The sequence below is a fragment of the Myotis daubentonii genome, chromosome 10 (genome assembly GCF_963259705.1).
Source record: "Myotis daubentonii chromosome 10, mMyoDau2.1, whole genome shotgun sequence".
Classification (NCBI taxonomy): domain Eukaryota; kingdom Metazoa; phylum Chordata; class Mammalia; order Chiroptera; family Vespertilionidae; genus Myotis; species Myotis daubentonii.
Window position 1 is genome coordinate 69635280 of NC_081849.1, and position 15949 is coordinate 69651228.

General features: G+C 35.6%; 1 protein-coding gene across 9 annotated transcripts in view; it reads left to right on the top strand.

Annotated features, from left to right (window-relative positions):
- The window catches only part of MAGI2 (membrane associated guanylate kinase, WW and PDZ domain containing 2), a 1174807-nt gene that overhangs the window by 790416 nt on the left and 368442 nt on the right, over nucleotides 1-15949 (top strand). For all 9 annotated transcript variants that reach the window (XM_059712711.1, XM_059712714.1, XM_059712712.1 and 6 more), the window contains one exon: nucleotides 2789-2868. In XM_059712711.1, coding sequence (XP_059568694.1) covers nucleotides 2789-2868 — 80 coding nt within the window. The remainder of the gene's footprint in view (nucleotides 1-2788; nucleotides 2869-15949) is intronic.

Here is a 15949-nt window from a genome sequence, read left to right on the forward strand (position 1 = left end):
TTCTGATTTATTACGAGTCAGCTTATCACATGTCCGCAGGGACATTCTGATATGAATTTAAACTAGAATTTCAGAGTTGAACGAAATTTCACATCTTGTTTGTTCCAGTCCTCCAGATAGACTCAACCTACACTTTAACATCACAGAAGAATTTTGGGTAAGCCATTTGAAAGGTTTTCACCCGGATTTTTTAATGTGACATTGATTGAACTTGAATAGCTACCAACTTTAGTCGACTTGATCTCCCACTCTTCATAATCATCATATTAACTTTATCTATAAAAGTAAATAGAGTAGTATATTATTATGATTTAAAATTTCTAGCATATATTTGTTCCATTCCCCAGCTAGAAAAAAGAAAGGGTTTTTTTTTTTTTTGAAAATACAGCAAAGATATGTGCATGTATGTCTGTTAAAGAAACTAGTATTGAAATATAAGTTTTTATAACATCAGTATCATGCCTTCCTGTCATTGGTGCTCCACACAACTTTGGTAGATAAAAAACAACCACAAACAAATAAAAAAAAACACCTGTTGTCCTACTTCTGACTCTATTCTAGCAATAAAAGTGAAAGAAAAATCATCCTCAAATCTGAATAAAGGTAGTTTGCAGATTGTGAAAAATTGCTCAATGGTCTCATTTTGTACACAGCTTTCTGCCCAATGTTTAACCCTATTTTCAAATGGAATTTATGTCATTAAAAATATATCATTTAAAGGAAGTGGGAAAGCCACTAGGTCTGTTGTCTCCCAAATGCATTAAAAATGTCCCCTTGGTAAGACACATTGAAGAAGCATGTAAATTGCAAGGTTGGCAAGAGCCACTATCGAAAAATACTGTGCCGTGTCTTCATGTGAAGTTTAAGACAATTACTGGAGGTAACTACTACCCACGTTTCTTTCAGAATCACTTCAGAGGATCAGCTAAAAATGCTGTTAACTCTAAGAGACTCAATCTGTCAAAATGTATTAAAGTGACATACCATTAATGCTAGTTCAACCTAAAAATTTATCCTGTAATGAAATGCTTTATATAAATTCAGGAAAGGTAGGAAATTCACAGTTCTCTTCTACATGAGCCAGTCTGTGAGAGCCAAGGTGGGGTGATATAGAAATGGTAATTTGACTCCCTGCAGTGGCTTGGTAATGGTCCCTTAACACTTATTCACAGATGTGCTTGCTTTTGTGAACATGTCTCAGAGACCTAGAAATGACATTTCTCTGAAATGGAGGAAGGATTTGGAAGAAGGTGTGAGTAAAGAGAAGGGGAATTTCTTTTCCTTGCCAAGCTTCCAACATTTCTCCTAGCACAGAAAAACAAAGACATCAACACACACACACACACACACACACACACACACACACACACACACTTTGAACTCAGGCATGTCTATAAAGAGCATTTTTTATTGACTTTTTTTTTTGGCAAAATGGGAGCATCAAACACTGAACCCAGTTCTACGCTCCTCATACTCTGAAAAGTTATAACCTCCATTCACGGCATCAAGCCTTTCGTTCAGAGGAAAAGACTGGATGATGTTGACATGACCACAAATGAGGGCCAAAATGAGATTGATATCGTCATTATCATTTAGACTTTCATAGAACTGTGTTCAATTATCCCTAGTACCTGGCTCTAATTTATGTTTCCAGCCTATTTTCCACTCTTCCTTTTCATACTTCACTCACTGGCCTTCTGACGCTTCCTGTATAAACCTGACACTTTCCCATACCTGTGACTTTGCTCATTCTCTTTTTGAAGCCCTCACAAATGTCACATCCTTGACAATTTGTCCATTGGTAGATGAGATCGTTTGAGACAGTTATATACAGTAAAGATTTTTAGCTCCAACAAGCAATTATGAGCCACTGAGCAGTACTGAAGTTGTAATATGCATAAGAATCACCTTGCCAATAATGGAGATTTTACAGACTCATCCCCAAAGATTCTGATTTGGTAGTTCTATAACAACCCAGAATATGCAGTGCTAATAAGTCCACCAGGTGATTCTAACACCAGGTGAGTCCAGGACCTCTTTGAGAAAAACTGCTGCTCTCAGAATAACTTTCATTGCTTTTTAAATGTCTGGCAAGAGATATTCTAAAAAACATTTTTCAAAACAAAAATGTCATTAAAATTCTTATTAAATCTCAGAACTCCCATTCCAGAAGTATTAGATTATAGAAATGTTTATCCCCTATTCCCCTAGCTGGATGGGAAGTATTTACATGGAACAGAAGCTAAATATGGGTTAATGAAATTGCTATTAATAATCACTTGTTGAGAAAATGCAGGAATCCTAAGAACATGGTATAATTTGCATCACTTTTGTACCGACTCTGCCAGCTCTATAGTTAAAGAGGAACAAAACAACTCCTTATGAAAAGAGCAGGTTTAAGATGGAAATAATTCTTTTGCAAAACTCGGGAAACAGTACCGGAGCCTGTGAACTGTGCTCCTCCAACTGGAGAATCCCGTATTTGTAATAAATTCCTTTTGCTCTGGATGAGTTCTGCATTTTCAATGAGGTGAACTTGGCAACATTCTAGTTGATTTTAATAAAAATAGCTGCTTTGAGGACAGGGAGCTGAGGTTGCCAAATTTACAGCTGCCTTGCACAATTACTCTTACACCTCCTTCAGGGCTACTTAGAACCAGTAAGCAAATTAAGTGTATCGATTGCAATTTTGTTCGCCTAACTCCCCCCCACCCCCTTTTTTTTCTTAGGGAATAAACTTGATTCCTTTCAGTATGTGTCTGTTCAGAGCGATCTCTTTTCCTTTCAGCCATAACACAAAGACAACATCATGGCTGGACCCACGACTTGCGAAAAAGGCTAAACCTCCAGAAGAGTGCAAAGAAAATGGTAGGTTATTAAGTTTTTACGATGTTTCCGCCTCGCACTTGGAGAATGCTTGTGTTTCTTAAAGGAGGGGCTCGCCTAAAGAAGCAGTAATGTAGCTGGAACAGTTTTAAAGATGTGATGTTAAATGCTCAGAGTGGAGAGAAGGAAGTCGGCATTTCAGCCTTGCCATGTGGTTTCCTTTTTCTCTCTGAGGAGGCTGTGCTGGATCTCACATCTCTGTCCTCTCTGTGAGTTGCTTGACTCCTGGCTTGACTTTCCACCACCTACTGAGGACTTTTTATTTGCAATTTGTCTCTCGGAGGGCTCTGATCTTTTCGTTGGAATTAAATATGATATGTAGAGAAACAGTATTGTGAAACTATAAATAATATCTGATGTTTATGGTTTGAGACACGGTGTTCTGCTAGTATTTAAGGAATCGCTGATATAAAGATCTATACATCCGGCCGCTTTCCTTTAATCAGACATTGGGAAAAAATCATTAATTTCATGAATTGCTGGGTTGTCCTTAGTCTTTTCCAATTCCCATGAAGTTGCTTAAAAATGGACTATTTTCATGCATGTGAAGAATTTTTTTAAAGCAATTTTGAGTATGAGAGGAATGTAAACCTTGTTTTCAAATTAGGAAATTACACAGATGAAATCTGTTGCTGAAGATACTAATAATTTTTAAAATATTCAATGTATGTTAAAAAAAGTATTTATATCTTATCTAAAATGATAAATAGCATACTCTCCTTATGATTGCCTTTATCTGGTCAAATCATTAAAGCCTTATTCAGAGGCATCTATCATTGACAAATTATTAAAAGTGAAAAAAAGTGTTGAGAGGTATTTAAATGTTTTTAAAAAATTTTTAAGTCAACTTTTTAAAAAAGTCTTTAATTCCAAAAATCCTTTTGTTTTAGTAGCAATTCCAGCTTTCTCAAATAGTATCTAGAAAATATTATTTATTCCTATGTTATAAGGGAACTGTTCACAGGCTAGTTATACTGAGGTAAATTTTAAAAAAAAATGGGAGTATACAATTATATGTACATATTTAAATGCATAAGTATCCAGTTTTTAAATACTATCTATGTACATAATTGTGTGTTCATAGCTATATCTATTTGCCTTCTAAATAATGGTACAACTGTATGTGCTTAAATTCCATAAAGTTATTATGTGGCCTGGACTTCTGAGCACAATTAGGTTACATCTCATTGACAATATAAAGATACGTGTTTCAAATTGTGATTGGTTATAAATGAAAATGACCTGATCTATTATATCTCTGAGTTACAATTTACTTGTGCCACAGATGTAAAACCTTAGTATATACTAATTAAAATAAATTTAATGATTTTACAGTTCGGTGACATATTGAACTTCTCAGTTGTCTTGTTCCTTTTAGTTGCTCTTTTCATTATAAAAGCCTATTAAAGTCAAATTTTAAAATCCTGGGAGAGATGTAGGCATAACATATTGCATAATTATAATATTTCAGTGTTATCAGTTTTTCACACATTTGCACTTGTCTGTCTTCTCAGGATGGTAGATGCCTAAAATATGATGCCAGTGTCTGTGAATCACATGTCATTGAGAAACAAGTTTCAGAGCACAGTCTTATAGCTCAGAATGATATATAACTGGTCAATTGCTATTTTTTTTCATTTTCTACAAAATAAATAATTCCTAGATTTTATTTCTTTTATTATTGGAATGTTTTACAATAGAAACTAACATCTAGTTCATGACAATGCTATTGTTCCAAATATATATTTTAAGTTTTCTTGCCAAGAGAAGTGCTTTTAGGTAATACTGTTACTTCAGTTTATTTTTCTTTTCTTTAAATAACATAGATTTAAACTCTTGCTCAAAATGTTGGATATAAATAGATTGATGTTGAGCCTGCTAGTTAAGACAGGCTTCTTTACAAGTATCACAGTTCAGTTCAGATCAAGCAAAGTTAGTAGAATATTTTCCTGAATGATGGAATGTGTGTAAAATATATATTAAAATTTTGTAGAGGCTCAAGATGATATCTTTCTCCAGCAAAGATTTATCCATCCTTATTCTGCTAGGGCAATGGCGTGGAAGGCTAAGCATATCTCAATTCAATATGGAACTGAGCCAACATGAGATTGGGCTGAGTTCTCTTAAGACTCATTCTATCTCTGATTTGCCCCTGTTCTTGGAGTATTTGCCCACAGGGTTTAAGTAAAGGTCTGTTGCAGGTTGGCAGACATTTTCTGTAATGAGTCAGACAGTAAATATATTAAGCTTACAGGTCATCCAGTCTCTTTGCAACTATTCACTGTTGTGCAAAAGGGGCCAAAGTCAAAGTCAATTTATAAATAAAGGGCCTGGATGTATTCTGATAAAACTTTGTGTATGGACATAAAAATTTGAGTTTCATGTACTTTCACATCACAAAAATTGTTTTCCAACCATTTAAAAATGTTATACTATTATTAGCTTGTGGATCACACAAAAAATAATGGCAGGCTGGGTTTGGTCATGTTTCTACTTTCAATTCTTTTATGATATTTTTTCATTTACCTTTTGATTTCTTCTTTGACCCATTGGTTTTTCAGAATTGTGTTACTTTCCACATATTTGTGAATTTTCTAGTTTTCCTCCTCTTATTGATTTCTAGTTTTATTCATTGTAATCAGCAAAGATATGGGACATGATTTCAATATTTTTACATTATCTAAGACTTATTTTTGTGACTTAACATACCATCTACCCAGGAGAATGGTCCATGTGCACTTGAGAAGAATGTGTATTCTGCTTCAAAGGATTGAATATACTGTAGGTATCTAAGTTCATTTGTTCTAAAGTATAGCTCAAGTCCAATATTTTCTTATTGATATTCCGTCTGGATGACCTATTGTTGATGTAGGGTATTAAAATCCCCTACTATTATTGTATTATTATCTTTTTCTTCCTTCATATCTATGAGTATTTGCTTAATATATTTATGTTCTTTGATGTTGGGTGCATATATATTGACGTTTGTCACATTCTCTTGATTAATTACCCCTTTGAAATTATGTAATGACCTTCTTTGTCACGTGTTAAAGTTTTTGACTTCAAGTCTAATTTGTTTAAATGTAACTATCTCTTCTCTTCTTTTGGACTTTTTGAAATGGACATTTAAAATAAAATCTTTTCTTTTTGCGTGCAGTGTCCATGTTTAGGTTTGGTATGTAGATTCTGGCCTATTTTGTAGGCTGTTTCCAAATGCAATACAGTTTTCAGACCCCTTCCAGTGCTATTTTGGTCAGTTTATTTCTTCTTACTTGGAAATTCCTGATAAATCCCTACTGGTGCCACCTGCAAAGTGTGAAGAGTTCTTTTCTTAGTCCCACCACTAGTAGGAATGTGGAGTCTGGATTTATGGGATAGAAAATAATTTCCCTTGCCTATGTTCTCTGCCCACCTGATGCTGGCAGGTGTAGGGCAGAAGATGGATCGCCTGCTTGGGATCCATTGATGCCACCACCCGAGGTTTATCAGGCCACCACTCCTGATGGAAGATTTGTTGACGTTTCTGAGTTCTACTGATGTCACCACTGTAGGTGAAAGGGCACCACCACTGTGGCTAGGTATGGGTTGGGGGGATAGGTAGCCCCATGTCCTTACAGGTTCCCTTTGTCCTGGTCCTGTGCCCAGAAAGAGTAGGCTTTCTCATTTGTTTTCTTCTTTGTTTGTATATGCCCTTTGGTGTTCCAAGCAGAAGGCCTCTCTGGAACCCAGTCTGAGATATCCTATATAATAAGTAGGTAATATGCAAATTGGCAGTCATGCCTTCACACAAGATGGCCACCCCAATGTGGGCACAAGATGGCTGGCAGGGGAGGGCAGCTGTGGTCAATCAGGCCAGCAGGGGAGGGCAGTTGGGGGAGACCAGGCCTGCAGTGGAGGGAGGACAGTTAGGGGCAACCAGGCCAGCAAGGGAGGGCAGTTGGGGGGGACCAGGCTTGCAGGGAAGGGAGGGCAGTTGGGGGTGACTGGGCCTGCAGGGGAGGGCAGTTGGGGGCAACCAGGCAGGTAGGGGAGCAGTTAGGCGTCGATCCAGCTGACAGGGGGGTGGTTAAGGGGTGATCAGACAGAAGTGGTTAGGAGCAATCAGGCAGGCAGGCAGGCAAGTGGCTGGGAACCAGTAGTCCCAGATTATGAGAGGGATGTCTGACTGCCGGTTTGGGCCAAGGATCAGGGCCTAAACCGGCAGTTGGACATCCCCTGAGGGGTCCCAGATTGGGGAAGGTCAGGCTGGGGTGAAAGACAACCCCCCCCCCCTGCATGAATTTTGTGCACTTAGGCCTCTAGTATAAGAGATAAAAAGAAAACTCTTGGAACTCATATAATATCATTCTTCAAATAATGAGGTCCGTAGCCAATCTACTTTCTTCTTCCCATCTTTCCAGTCTTTTTGGTTGTGTATTGAATTATCCCCAGGATATTTAAATGGGAGAAACACGGAAAAGTAAGTTTACACCATCTTTTCTAGGACCACATGTCTAAACATGACTTCTGATACTAAATGATATTACTTTAAAGCTAAAGAGTATTTCCCCCTCCACTTTCTCTGTTAAATCTACCAACACTCTGAAGTAGGTAAAAATTGTTCACTACAATTTTTCAGATAATGATGCTATAGTCCAAAACTTTAAGGGCTTGGTTTAACAAGTGTAAGTAGAAAACAAGGCTTGAATCCAGGCAACTTGGGTTTAAGATGGATCTCAATGTTATGACATTATGCAGTCTGACAAGATGCTTTAGCTGGAGACATTAAGCCTTAAAAATATGTTTTTAAAATGATGAAAAATATTTTTATTTTAAAAATTTTGTATTTAAAATAAATAAAATGGAACTTTTAAAATATATTCTCAATATTTTTCCTGTGCCATCCTACCTATAAATAGAACAATCAGTATAATTTTATGATCAAAACAATTTAAATGGCATGATTTATGTTTTTAAATTAACAGAATGAATTTAGCTCTGAAAGATATTTTTTAAATGTGTATTGATTTAAATTCTGTGTTCCTCACTTAAAAAAAAAATAAAAAACAAGCCTCTGTTTTTTTGTATGCCTTCACAATTTCTAAAAGTGTTCACTACAGTTCACATAATGTTGGCACAATTTCCCTAAGAGCTAACTGTAGGTCTCTGACAGTCATACTGTGAGGCCCAGTATTATGTATCCCTGTGTAGTTAGACCTGTTCACCAATGCGGAAAGCAAAACAGTTATGTGAGGCATCGATCTAAATATTAAAGACAAGTTCTTTAGAAGTGGAAGAAACATATCCATATCATCAACCCTAAGCCAAGTAATTTAAAATTAACTATGGCTTGTACTTTAACAAAAATAAAATAAAAATACCTGTTGCCGCGGTGAGATGATTTGACATCCCTCTTGGTACATAAAATTTTAGGGTTTCCTAAATACTATGCTTCACAAAACAGTACTTTCCAAAGCTGATGATTATTTGAAAATCAAATTTTGTATGACATAATGTGTGATCATGGCCTAACAACCAAGCATCTCAAAGTGTCTGATATATATACATATATTCAATGAGGCCATTCACACTTATAGTTAATGGCCTATCAATGTTACTATTAAAAATCCATATCTCAAGGAATTATATTCACAAGAGCTCAAGATTTTAATGTGTTTTTTGTGGAACCACCAGACAAAAAGAGGCAAGCATTTGTTGTGTTGATACTAAAATTATGTTAAGAACCGAAATAGATTTAAAACAACTACTTTGAATCAGCAAACCAAAATCAATGTGAAAATTTATTGGCTGTTTGTTCTTAAACTTCTTATTGGTAATGATAAGTCACAGATATTACATTAGTATCAGTTTTTGACTCTTAAGACAAAATCTTGACATTTCATATTGCCTTCCCAATATTTGTTTTCATTTAATAAAAGATCTTAGCTCTTCATTTCCATGTTATCTTTCCAGTATTAAGAAGCTACCAAAAAATGGCCTTTCTCCTCTTATTCTAGTGCAGTGGTTCTCAACCTTCTGGCCCTTTAAATACAGTTCCTCATGTTGTGACCCAACCATAAAATTATTTTCGTTGCTACTTCATAACTGTAATGTTGCTACTGTTATGAATCATAATGTAAATATCTGATATGCAGGATGGTCTTAGACGACCTCTGTGAAAGGGTCGTTCACGCCAAAGGGGTAGCGACCCACAGGTTGAGAACCGCTGTTCTAGTGTGTAATTCTTATACAGCATAAGTCACTTTACTCCTTTTAAGATAGATTATCTACCTGAAAACAAAGCAAGCTGATTCACTTGCTCATATGACAAATATTTATTGGATAGCCTTTCTGCTAGTAGAATTGAGCTATGACCCTTGAAAAATGCAAATAAATGCAACACCTAAACCCATTCTTCAAAGAGCTGTATAGTTGAGAAGACAATGTACTAACCTCTCCAGTATGAGGAAAGTTTAAAATAGTGTGAGGAACATCTATCACACAAGAGGAAAATAAAAGACAGCTGGTAGTGAACAGGAATGTTCAGGGAAGGCTAGATGAAAGACGTGGAATGTGAGCAGGATTTCAAAGGTGATTGGGTTTATAGTCATTCTTAATGTTCAGCTTCAGCTGAATTGCTTCATTTTGGCGACTTTCTCTTTTCTCTCTACTCCTTCCTGGTTGTCGCTCTCATTCCTAGGGTTTGACCTACCATGTATATGCTGATGATTCTCAATTTTTCCTTTCAACTTTGATTGCCTTTCTGCCTCTGGTAACAAGCACAAATACTGCTAGTATATCCGCTTCGATTACTCTATTAGGTTTCATTTTATTCTGTTTTTATTGCTCAGGTAATTTTAGATAGCTCCATCCCCTACTCCTACTCCAACCAGGTCTATATTTGTTATATTATCTTTCTTTTCAAGTCCTTTTTTAAAAAATACCTAGGGGACCTATCCTTTTCATACAAAACTGTTATTCATGCATGTGTACCTGTGCTCTTTAATCTTTAGTCTGTATTTTTCTCCGAAATTCTTAATGCAAGAAAATATTTCTTAAACTTTATGAAATCTATTTTTTTAAAGATGTCTCTTTCCAAGTGGATGTGTCCTTTCACTGGGCACAATAATGGACTATCCGGCTACTCTTTCAATCCTTGCTTTCATATTCAAGATAATTCCAGGGTTTGAATTATTGTATTCAATATTCTGCATGATTTCTCTGTCACTATATTTGATCTCTTTTCCTTGGGAACACTGCCAGCTGTTGTTACTGTTTTCTCTATTCCACTCTGATTGCTAATGCTTTATTTGGGGAACAAAAGACTCAGATATAAGCATTCTTGGAGATTCCTTTAGACTAAAGTTAGAAAAGGTCCAAGTACCAAATTGGTATATCGAAGAAACATAGATTTGGTCTCCAAATGATGAGATCTCCTGACAAAATTAAGAACCAAGAAAGGAAAAGATGAGCATATAGCTTAAAGAAACATGATCATCTTGGACTTCATAGTATTGTTCATTTAAAAAAAAAAAATCAGCACCCAGCAGTTTAAACAAAAATACCAAATATTCTCCCTTGAGTTTAGTACCATATGTCTGTGTAAACACTTTTTAAGTTTCATAAATCAGTATTTTCTGAAAAAGAAAATAAAAAAAAGCTCTTACACTTGTCCCTCCCCCTTAATTGGAAAAACTACCATTAACTTCTGTAGATGGAAGATTATATGACTTCATTAGCATCTGTATGGGTTAATGTTCCCCTAGTTTTATTTGTCCACTTGGCAATCAGATTCCACTGACAAAATTAATTGCTTTGTACAAGAATCTGGCATCCATGGGAATGGAAGCTTAGTTGAGGCTTATTTAAAATTTATGCACCTCACTCTAAATTTTGAATCTGTGTTTCCTCTTGCTTTGTCTAATATTAGGGCCTGGCAATTTTCAATCACTGTTCATATTTAATTTAATTAGAATCCTAGTGCTTGGAGCTATATCATATTAGCTCGTTTTCCAGCGTACTTTTAAAATTACCTTTTCCAACAGTCTGAAACTCTGCTTTGTGAGGTTTCTTGAGAGCATAACGGAATGATTATTCCATTTCTTAACCTGACGTACTATCATATGGAATTTTAAAAGATCACCTTCACACAACTCATAATTCACCACTCACCAGATGCCTGAAGCCATAAAAGCAATGATGCCTTTACCAAATGTGTTGGGAGAAAGCCTAATTTGAAGGTAAATAAATAGGTACATGTGATAGTCTAGTTTTTCTTACGCAGAATAGCATTCCTATTGGTTTATTCTCAGAGTAATATCAGTATCTGAGATTATCTTTGTAAACTGGAAAGCACGAAAGCATGTAAGCGGATGTTGCTGTCATGGTGAATAGGGTATGTAAACCGATGCATGCTTAGAAACTGTTCCTGGTGATGGAAGGGGCTGAGATGGTGATGAACAACCAAAGCATTGAGTTTGAAGAGGTTTTAGCTGTTTCATGACTACTTTACTTTTTTACAGGCATCTGATCAAAAACTCATTTAACAACTGTCCTCATTCCTTTTCTTCTTTCCTTCCCCTTTTGGACTCTCTCGTTTACTGGATCCTGCCTTAGAGTTTTCTATTAGTGAGTTTATTTGGAGTTAGGAAAATAGAAGAGGTACTGTGTTTAGGTTCCCAAAAGGAAATCATTACATCCATGTATTATTACATAAGAAATTAATAAAGCCTGCTCAGCATGGCTCAGTGGTTGAGCATCGACCCATGAACCAGGAGGTCACAGTTCAAATCCTGGTCAGGGCACATGCCCGGGCTGCGGGCTCAATCCCTAGTCGGGGGCAGGGTACATGCAAGAGGTAACTGGTCAATGACTATCTCTCATCACTGATGTTTCTATCTCTCTTTCCCTTTCCCTTCTTTCTGAAATCAATCCAAACATATTTTTTTAAAGAAAGAAAATGTTATAAGTGTATGGATATGTGTCTCTGTGTGTTCTATATCAATGGTCACAGTGAAATAGTATCACATAAGTAATGCATCTGGGTTCATTACAGGATACTTTTTTTATAAGATGGATTTTAGTGCTAAGTTTTAAAAAAGAAGTGAAGAGGTATGTCAGGACAGAGAGGAAAAACAAAACAAACATGTTATACATGTAGTTTGACTTGAGGAAGATTATGGGCAGAAGAAAACAAGTAGGTTTTCTTACAAAAGCTGAGAGTAAAGCAAACATAGTCATTTGTAAGTATAAAAGTAGGTGAACATAGTGAGATAAAATGCAAAATTGTTATAAAGTTGTAGGTGATCAGAAGCAAGTACTTATATGACATAAAAAAGTCAATAGATAGGTTTCATTACCCTACATATAGTTACTTGAGGAATAGCCAAGGGGACCAGATGGTAACAATCCAGAGACACAGGAGTTCTTACTACATATTCTGTGATTTCATACTTCAGCTGCTTTTATGGGCATTTGTTGTTCACAAAATGTATTTATTTTCTGAACTATTTTTTACAGATATCAACTTTTATCCTAATAAGCACTCCATGAAAGAATAAAAAATAATATTCACACAAAGAACAAGGCCTCGAAAGGTACAATGATTTGACCAAATGAGTTGCTGGAAGATTGTAATTAGTCTCCTTTCCTTGTGATTCCTCAGTTAGTGACCTTTCCTCATAATGCGCTGCCATTACACAGGCGGCAGAGCCCAGGGATAAACATCCCTCAAGAGTGTCTGGGATTTATGCTGCTCACTACTTCCTCTCCTAGAAGATGCTAAGCATCGCTGCCATTGTAGATCTCATAAGCAGCAACTGAGAACAAGAACAGCATATGTTTAGGATGATGCTATTTAGCATTGTTGTACAACTTGGGAATTCATTCTTAGAAAAATGCTTGAACACTCTCCCAACATTCCTATGGGTTTATAACATCCCATTCAGTGGAATGTATTGTGGTTACCATTTGCTAGCATCATTCAGCGCACATGGTACCTGCATTCTTAGAAATTCAGTATTCCCTAAAGAATGGTAATAGCTGTCTTAAACTTATTAAATGCTTACCTTGCTTTAAAGGCAATATTTAGTCTTCCCCGCCCCCCCCCCAAAAAATATTTTCTTCTTGTTAAAAATGGAAGAAACACTCCTTTACTGACACAAGGCAGACAGATTTAGTAAATACTGTATTATCGGCTTCTTATTGGTTCTATAGCCCTGATTGTCTATATGTGTCTTGTCTTGAATGTTGATGTTGTGTATTCAAAGGATGCTTTAATGCTGTGTGTGGTAGATGTCCTTAAATTCCTAGATAAATCTAGCAAAGAAATAACTATAAATTTTTTTTGCTAAGTGTGAGGTAGCAGTGTTAAGATATTATAAATTGAAGAACTAAATTTTTTCATGAAAGCAAAATCATTAGAGAAGCAAAAATGGTGATGCAATGTTTAAAAGAATAAAGAGATGATCATTTTCAAGCCTAGTTATTGTAGTAATTTAATACTGCTCAGACAGCTCTGAGCCACGTGACTACCAAGAGGAAACCGAGGATAGACAATAAGAATGTGGAATATCTCTGGAGCCACACTACTTGGGTACAGACCCTTATTCTGTTATTTACTGGCTCTGTGAACTTGAGCAATTTTCTGAACCTCTGGGTACCTTGGTTTTAGCATCCATAAATAGGATTAAAAATTAATATACTTCATAAGTTACTGTGAATATTGAATGAATTATTATATGTAAAGTACTTTGAACAGTTCCTGACATATAATGAATACTACATAGGTAATTCCTCTTATTACTGGTAGTATCATTTTATTTCTAACCATCTTTCCTCACTTCAATATAGAGAAAATATTGTGAAATTTCCTGAAAATATATTTAATCATAAATAAAACTCACAGAGTTGATTTCAATACATTCCTGTTATCTATTTCATAGTTTCTTTTATGTTATTATTTTTAATATAACTACCAAGTATTAATTACTGTGTGTTAAGTGTTGCATGTTATCTCATTTATTCCTCATCCTCATAACTGCCCAGTGTGCACATGACATCATTACCCCCATTTTCAAGAGAAGGAAACTTGTGATCAGTTCATGCTTCCAGGGGACTTAGGAAAGAAGAGTTAGACAATAAAATCTAGGCAAATGTAGTTTCATTTATGTCAGTGTTTGTAAGTTCCACTCCGCTTTAATTGTTTTGAATGTAGCACTGAAATGCCACAATGTATTTTCTTTTACAAAAGAGCAACAGATGGTATCATCCTAAATGTGGTCTTCCTAATGAGATCAAGTTGATACACATAATTCACCTTTTAAAAAATAATTTACTTCTGATGCAATATAATAAGTACTCTGGTTTACTTTAGACATGGGATGATTAAAAAGCAATATAAATTTTCAATTCTTAGATGAGTACAACATGAGTTGCCTTATTAAACAATTTGGGTCAGCAACTAAAATTTACTGCTGCCACAAAACACAGAGAATCTGAATTTTCACAAAGAATTATTTCATAATGCTAGAACTTTATTAATAAACACTTGGTTGTTTAATTTTGCTGAGAATTATTTCATTTTCCCTTAGATATTGAACTTTTTATGTTTTAAGGCTTTCCTCAAAGATACGTTAACACGTGTCTTTTGCTGATTTTATGTTTCGTGAGCTTGAGAGTAAAATGGGAGTTCCATTTTTAAATTTTTCAGGAAATCCATACTGTTCTCCACAGTGGCTGCACCAGTCTGCATTCCCACCAGCAGTGCAGGAGGGTTCCTTTTTCTCCGCATCCTCGCCAGCACTTGTTTTTTTGTTGATTTGTTGATGATAACTATTCTGACAGGTGTGAGATGGTACCTCATTGTTATTTTGATTTGCATCTCTCAGATAATTAGTGACTTTGAGCATGTTTTCATATGTCTCTCGGCCTTCTGTATGTCCTCTTTCAAAAAGTGTCTATTTAGATCCTTTGACCATTTTTTATATTGGATCATTTATTTTCCTTTTGTTAAGTTGTATGAGTTCTCTATAAATTTTTGAGATTAAACCCTTATCAGAAATATCATTGGCAAATATGTTCTCCCATGCAGTGGGCTTTCTTGTTGTTTTATTGATGGCTTCTTTTGCTGTGCAGAAACTTTTTATTTTGATGTAGTCCCATTTGTTTATTTTCTCCTCAGTCTCCATTGCCCTAGTGGCTGTGTCTGTAAAAATATTGCTATGACATATGTCTGCTATTTTCCTGCCTATAGAGTTTTGTAAGATTTTTATGGTTTCCCGTCTTACGTTTAAGTCCATTATCATTTTGAGTTTATTTTTGTGTATGGTGTAAGTTGGTGGTCTAGTTTCATTTTTTTGCATGTATCTGTCCAAATTTCCCAGCACCATTTATTAAAGAGACTGTTTTGACTCCATTGTATGCTCTTGCCTCCTTTGTCAAATATTCATTAAGCATAATGGCTTGGAGCAATTTCTGGGTTCTTTGTTCTGTTCCATTGGTCTATATGTCTGTTCTTGTGCCAGTACCAGGCAGTTTGGAGAACCGTCTCTTGGTAATATAGCTTGATATCTGGTAATGAGATCCCTCCAACCTTGTTCTTCTTTCTCAGGATTGCTGTGGCTATTCGGAGTCTTTTTTAATTCCAGATGAATTTTGGGGGAGTTTGTTCTAGATCTGTGAAATATGCCGTTGGTATTTTAATGGGGATTACATTGAATCTGTAGATTGCTTTGGGTAGTATGGACATTTTAATAATGTTGATTCTACCAATCCATGAACATTATATGTTTTTCCATTGTTTATGTCTTCCTCTATCTCTTTTTTCAATGCCCTGAAGTTTTCCAAATACAGGTCTTTTATGTCCTTAGTTAACATTTATTCCTAGGTATCTTAATTTTTTTTTGGTGCTGTAGTAAATGGGATTGTTTTTTGTTGTTTTCGTTTCTCTTTCTGTGGGTTCATTACTGGTGTATAAAAAGGCCATAGATTTCTGGGTGTTAATTTTGTATCCTGCTACATTGCCAAATTCATTTATTAGGTCTAGTAGTTTTTTGATGGAGTCTTTGGGGTTTTCTATGTATAG